Below are 6,394 nucleotides of genomic sequence, written 5' to 3'. Positions count from 1 at the left end.
TTATTATACCACCTAATCATCGAAAAATAAACTTCTTAGAGGTGGATTTTTAAGTTCCAGGGGATTTCAATATGGTTTGATTAATATAGTGTTATGAGAAAACTGATGGGACTTAAATAAATAAAGAATTAATTATTATTTAGTATTATTAATAAGTACTCAATTACTATTAATTATGAATAGCATGATTATTATTTTTCAAATTGCTACAAAGATACGTACAAGTTATTACGATCCAATGTTTTTTAAACAAGGTTTAGATTATTTGAAAGTGAAACAATTGAGATCATTTCTAAGGATAACTGTGGACAAGCGTGGCGGGCATAAATCAAGGATATCTCTTTAGTAAGTGGGAGGTTCTCGGAACAAATATGTTCCCTGGACTGATTCCGAACCAATGGAAGGAAGCAGTGCTCTCCGATATGCCGAGGAAGATGGACAAGAAGTATATCAAACACTACCCCCCACCTCCTGTTTTGTCCACAGTCGGTTAGTATTCTATAAGAGTTCTTTTATTTCAAATATCTTAGCAATGGCTTTGAGTTGATTTGCTATGACCTATTAGATGCTAATTTCGCACATTGATATCTAGAAAGTTTTGGCATTCCGTCGGATGGCCCCCGAGTCCAGTCTCTGCCTCTTTTTCCCAAGATAATTAACAAGACGAAGGCGATTCCCTCCAATCTACCAGAACTTATTCCTATATCTCGTGAGTACTCTAAATTTTTCAAGTAATTGCCTTTACAGTGACACAGAGGGTTGGTTGCCTTTTTGATTATCGAGTAGGAACTACAAAGAACGAATTCTTAATTCCAACTTTCAACACTTGCTACAGATAGAAGAGCTTAACATATGCTAGAAAATCGATTCTCAAATATATGCTGTCTTTTCGTATTACAAATTCATTCGAGCTTAGGGTAATTGCAAAGATATTTGTTGACGTCGTTGATGAGTTTCTCACACTTTCTTACTTATTTTTAATAGCTAAGACCTTTTTTGAGTTTTGACCCAACAGTTTCATTACTTTATTGGTCTTTACTTTTAAATCAGAAATATATTACGAAATTCGAAAACCTAATTGTAGGGATATAGTCTTGGCTATGGTCAAGAAAGATACACAAAATACGCTCAACCTACACTAGCTTTCAATACCAGTTAAGAGCTTGAGATAGAAACCTGAATCTTGCTTATTCCTTTATAAATGAGGGGACAAGCTCGTTTTGGAGTTCCCCAAGCTGAATGTAAAAAGGAATGACAGTGTTTAAAATGTAATTTTATTTTAAGTTTATTTTTTAAAAATATGTTTATGGGAGCGAAATAGCTCAGTGAGTTAGGCGTTGTGTTACGAACTCCCAAGACCCGGAAACGAATCTAGTGCACCAGCCCCTCAATAAAGTGGATACTTTTAATTGGAGTAGTATCTAGCGGTTGCGCGTGGTCATGAAGAAATCACCTTCTTGCACAACCGTTCAAAAACATTAATTCCTTATAAAGTACTGAATCTCTAACCGTTCATGGGTTGTAGCGGTAAGGATTTTTATTTGTTTTTAAAAACTTTTTATTTGGTTATTATTTCATTAAAAATGGTGTGAATGTGCTCTCTGAGCCCTATTGCTATTGTCCATAAATATACGACAGAATGTAATATTATACAATAAAAAAAATAGAAGAAAAAACATTTATTAGTAATTAACGTTTTACTCCACATTATCAGGACTAAATGAGAACAAGATACAAAAATTATAAAGTATAATAAGACTTTAAGAATATGTGTAGAAAGTTATATAAAATGTGATATAAATAAAGGAGCGTAGTAAATTTTAAATATATATAAATTAAATGAATAATAATTAATAACAAGTACAATAATTAGTGATATGTAACAGTCACAGATACAGTAATGTATGATTCTAGAGTCATGAAAAGTGAAATAATAATTAATTGATGCAGTAAAAAATAGGATAAGTTAAGAAGAAAGAAATTGTCAGAAAGTAAATGAGGTTTATGGTGCAATAAAAAATTAAGGGGATATATGAATGGAAAAATAAAGGAAAATGGATAAACAAATGCCTAATTATGACGTATCGATGTGTCCATGTTGAAAATATTGCATAAATTCCACTTTGGGCTAACGTTGATTCCACGTTTTACGTTGTCTATGTTAACCAACCAGCCAACATATCGGGGTAAACACTAAAGTAACTATTATATTTCCTAAATCTCAATCGTACACGTTTACTTTGAGAAAAAAAATGCTTCAGTGTTTAAAAAAAAAAAACGATAAAATATTCTTCTAGTTGAATGATAAACTAACGTGAAATTTTAAACAACTAAAAAAATGAAATCACCTCACATTGGATAAAAATAATTTATGTCATTATTTAAATAAATATATATTGGTATATTGATCAAAGAATTCAATGAGCGCTCAAAAAAGTTTAGTTGTTGAAGAAGTAGATATTGACACGGATATTCAGGTCCATGGGCTGATCAACCACGGAGCAAAAATAGCAAATGCTACCAATGCCGTATTTCTGTAGGCCCTGGGTCTCGAGCAGAAAATGCTTGCTTTGTAAACTTTTGTAAGAAACCTGTCGACCGTTAACAGATATATTTGCTTCGAAGAAGTGATATCCTGAAAATATTTCAAAAAATAAAATATCAGGGAAAATCTTTTTGTAAACTATTGTATTTTTTAGTTATTATAAGTAGATTTTTGTAGTAGGATGATTTAGGGAGCGAGTTGAGTCGCCCTTTAGTAACCTCTTGTCTGCAGCATCGCCGGTTAGATTCTGGCTTGGGCGGGTTAACCTTTATTTCGAGGCGGAATTTGTAAGGAAATACTATTACTACACCTAGGGTTATGGAAGCCTTCTTCCACAACCCTAGGTGTAGTTATAATGTTATTTGCTGAGAATCACACTGGAGTACCAGATTCCCCCCCCCCCAATTAAGTGTATGCACTTAATGAGGCTGTGTGGACCCTGGGAGGCTCCCGAACCCAAAGAGTTAATTCACGGTTACAGTAACAGAATAAATAATTATCCGTCAGAGCTGGATTCGAACCCGAGTCAATAGCAAAGTACGCTACCTCTGACCCACACCGATCATAATGTTTATAAACCAATTTCAATTTTAAATGAATATCAGAAACATACTATAACATTTTAATTGATATAAAAAATATATTATTTAGCAATTTATAAATTTTAATGGAAATCGAAATAAATTTGAATTGTTATCAGTATTACCCACCGTTATTTACTGTTTAATAATAAGCCTTATTTCACCCGGAATTGATCTATTATCCCCGGTAAAGGATATTTAACAAATTAAATTGATAACTTTTCTGGACTAATTCATTATATAATCATCATAAAGGAATTATATATGAGAAACTACACCATATAATAAACCTAACACTATATATATATATTTAATTAAACCACACGGTGATTTTTAATTTTTTTTACTTCATATTGGAAAACAGTTTACCTGTGTTGATGATGTCATGTGATGGTACTAATTTTTGTATTTGCAATTTCCATGCATAGTTGGTTTGAAATGTTTCTTGTCATGGTGTCCCGATGTTTTAATTAGTTCTGTCACTAGTCCGACCGATTTGAACAACAAGGTGTTTTAAATATGAATTGTAATGTTTCTGAAGAAAATATGTCAAACTTTGCTGGGTAATAAGAAAAAAAAATCCTGAGTATTTTATATTATTTATAAAACTTATTATATAAGTTTTTTCTTAAAAAAAAATATTCTCCTCCTTTTTTCGCGCGTCGGGTCAAAATTGTGTCCGTTATAAATTAGTGCTAATTTCCGATCTACGATAAGAAGTTAGAAGAGAGAGAGAGAGAGATTTTATTTATTTTTATGTACTGTTTTTCATTGATTTTTATTGTTACGTTATTTTATTTGAATATGAATGTGACCAGTTATCACTATTACTCATATGCCCAACAACTTTGGCAGATTGGAATATTAAAAAATAAAAATTTTTTAATTAAAAAAAAATTGCTTGTACTGATTAAGTATTTGCAAATACACAAGTTACGACTGCCTTTGTATTAAACTTTTCGTTCATATTCATTTCGTAAGGATAACCCGACCCAGGATAATGAATAAGAAGTATTTATTTGATGCACCACGATTTATCCAACTGGTACGGATATGCGGCAAGCGAAGGAACCACCACTGCCCTAATTTGAGTGTATGTGGAGTGATTATTCATTTTGCTTAAAAGTCACCTCCAGGATAGGTAAGATAAATTATAGTTAATAGGCAAAATAGGAGGGTGTTACTATTGAATCGAATCTTCCATGGACTCTTTTAACTCCAACTCAAACTGGGCTTAGACGAAGTGCTAGAAGAATAGTTTGTTCATTGTAACCGCTTTGGAGGCTCCAAAAACAGAGCCGGTATCAAGGATGAAGCGAAACGTCATGCTCACATGATACCAATAGCTGTAGCTAAAACTCATATCATTTTTCAATCTGATCTGAGAATTTGAGGATACGTCCAAGTAAAATAGTGGACTTCCCTTGGTATAAGGTTGAATGAAACGTAATATTGTGAAAGGATAGCCAATGAATGGGAGACTAGTTCGAAAGTAAGTCCTCGGTGAAATACTATTGCAACCCAGTTGCGTCTCGAGATTTTCTTCTTACCGGGCATGGAGAAAACCTAAGTATCTTGGTCACGTACTGTACTACTTATAATCTCCTAATCGATAGTAAAATACATTATATAGGAGGAAAGAGATGCATCAGTATTGTCTAGATTTCCTTTACCAATAGCGGTACAACGTAAGCTGGAGCCATACCTTGTAGACTGCCGTGCCAGGATGATAATGGAAGTGATGATGTCGATAAGAAGAAAATCAAGACTTCAATTGGTAAAGAGAAAATTTAAAATGGGCACACAATCCGAAAACTCATATAGCCGAAATGTTAGGAAGGGGGGAAATATGATATAGCATTACCGTCGACTAGACGATAGACAAAGAAACTCTACGAAGAAACCGTTTTAATGTATCTTAATTATACAATGCCAAAAAGTGGGCAATACAACAAAATATCCATACGACCTTTGGGTAAATAAACAAGGAATTGATATATATTGGCAGTTATTTTTCTCTCTTGACTGGCAAGAAGCCAATATCGTTCTCTCAGCAGATGTTACACTGTCAAGAGCACGACCAGCTATAGTCAGTGACCTAACTTCCGTCAGCAAACTTATATAATTTAAACTAAGGGACAAAATGATATTATCAGTGAAAAATATACTTCATAAATACATGAAAACTCGAAATGGTTGTCAGTCCAGATGCAAATGAAACAATAAGTGCAGGCAGCAGTAAATCAAATATTTTTCAACACAAAAGCTTCTAGCTGTACTAATACTAGCAATGCAGATACATATAGACTTTCTCCAGGACAGTATTTAAAGTTTAAACTCTTCCAGGGCCAAGATATTTTAACCCCCCCTCTTCATAACTTTAGAGATGAAAGGCGAACGCTCCGTCAAAGTTACTCAAGAAAATAATCTATATGATGAGAAATTTTCATTTCATGACATAAAATTATCACTTGGCATCTTAAAAACTAATGATAAACATTTACTTTAGTATTTAAACAATTATCAGTTTAAATCTAGGGGATGCAGTTATTAATATTCCATCAATTATTATTGATTGTTTGGCCATATGACCTTCAAAATGTTACATTTTTTTTATCCGCTATTCTGACTTCTGGTCAAAGATTAAAAAATCGTACATTCATTAATATGTAGGCTGTCACAGGATACTACGTTTATGCTTCTTTAGTATCTATAATTTAATATATTTTTAAAAATAATTTTTCTTCAATTGTACATAATCAATCAAACTAATAAAGAAGCTTTTGAACATAATTTGGTTTACATAGCTAATCTGCCCCAGCATTATTTGGTATGCCACAAATTTTTAAGTTTTTAATAAGCTTTAGAGGGGACTACTTCATTCAACAACAAGTAATGCTGTCCAAATATATTGGGTTGGTACAATTCAAATGCTGCAATATAGAGCATACTAATGGATAAGGCAATATAAACACGAAATACAATGATAAAATATTTACAACACAATTTTTTTTTTTTAGAATAACTAAATTACATTAAATTTGTATTTTTCTGTTTAGTTATTAATACTATGAATTTTATCCACATTATATATTCCACTTTCACATATATCATACTTCTCTTTTCTGGCGATCCGTTACAAACATTGACAAATATAACTTCAACAATAAATTTTGTATAATATCTGGCATTATAAAAGGACTAAAATCAAAGTTTAATTTGGGAGAAGAAGGAGTTCATAGATAATAATAATAAATTTAATTATTAA

The 6,394-nt window shown here is 32.2% G+C and overlaps 1 protein-coding gene across 1 annotated transcript in view; it reads left to right on the top strand.

Annotated features, from left to right (window-relative positions):
- Window positions 1-414: 414 nt before the first annotated feature.
- The window catches only part of LOC106678758 (uncharacterized), a 211,588-nt gene continuing 205,608 nt past the window's right edge, over window positions 415-6,394 (top strand). Inside the window, exons 1-2 of the mRNA XM_014417499.2 lie at window positions 415-489; window positions 593-709. Coding sequence (XP_014272985.1) covers window positions 423-489; window positions 593-709 — 184 coding nt within the window. The 5' untranslated portion in view covers window positions 415-422. The remainder of the gene's footprint in view (window positions 490-592; window positions 710-6,394) is intronic.

This window comes from Halyomorpha halys, unplaced genomic scaffold (genome assembly GCF_000696795.3).
Source record: "Halyomorpha halys isolate HHAL.00 unplaced genomic scaffold, Hhal_1.1 Scaffold158.1, whole genome shotgun sequence".
In the NCBI taxonomy this organism is placed as follows: Eukaryota; Metazoa; Arthropoda; class Insecta; order Hemiptera; family Pentatomidae; genus Halyomorpha; species Halyomorpha halys.
The sequence above is the reverse complement of the archived record's forward strand: the minus strand, read 5'-3'. Positions and strand labels throughout refer to the sequence as shown.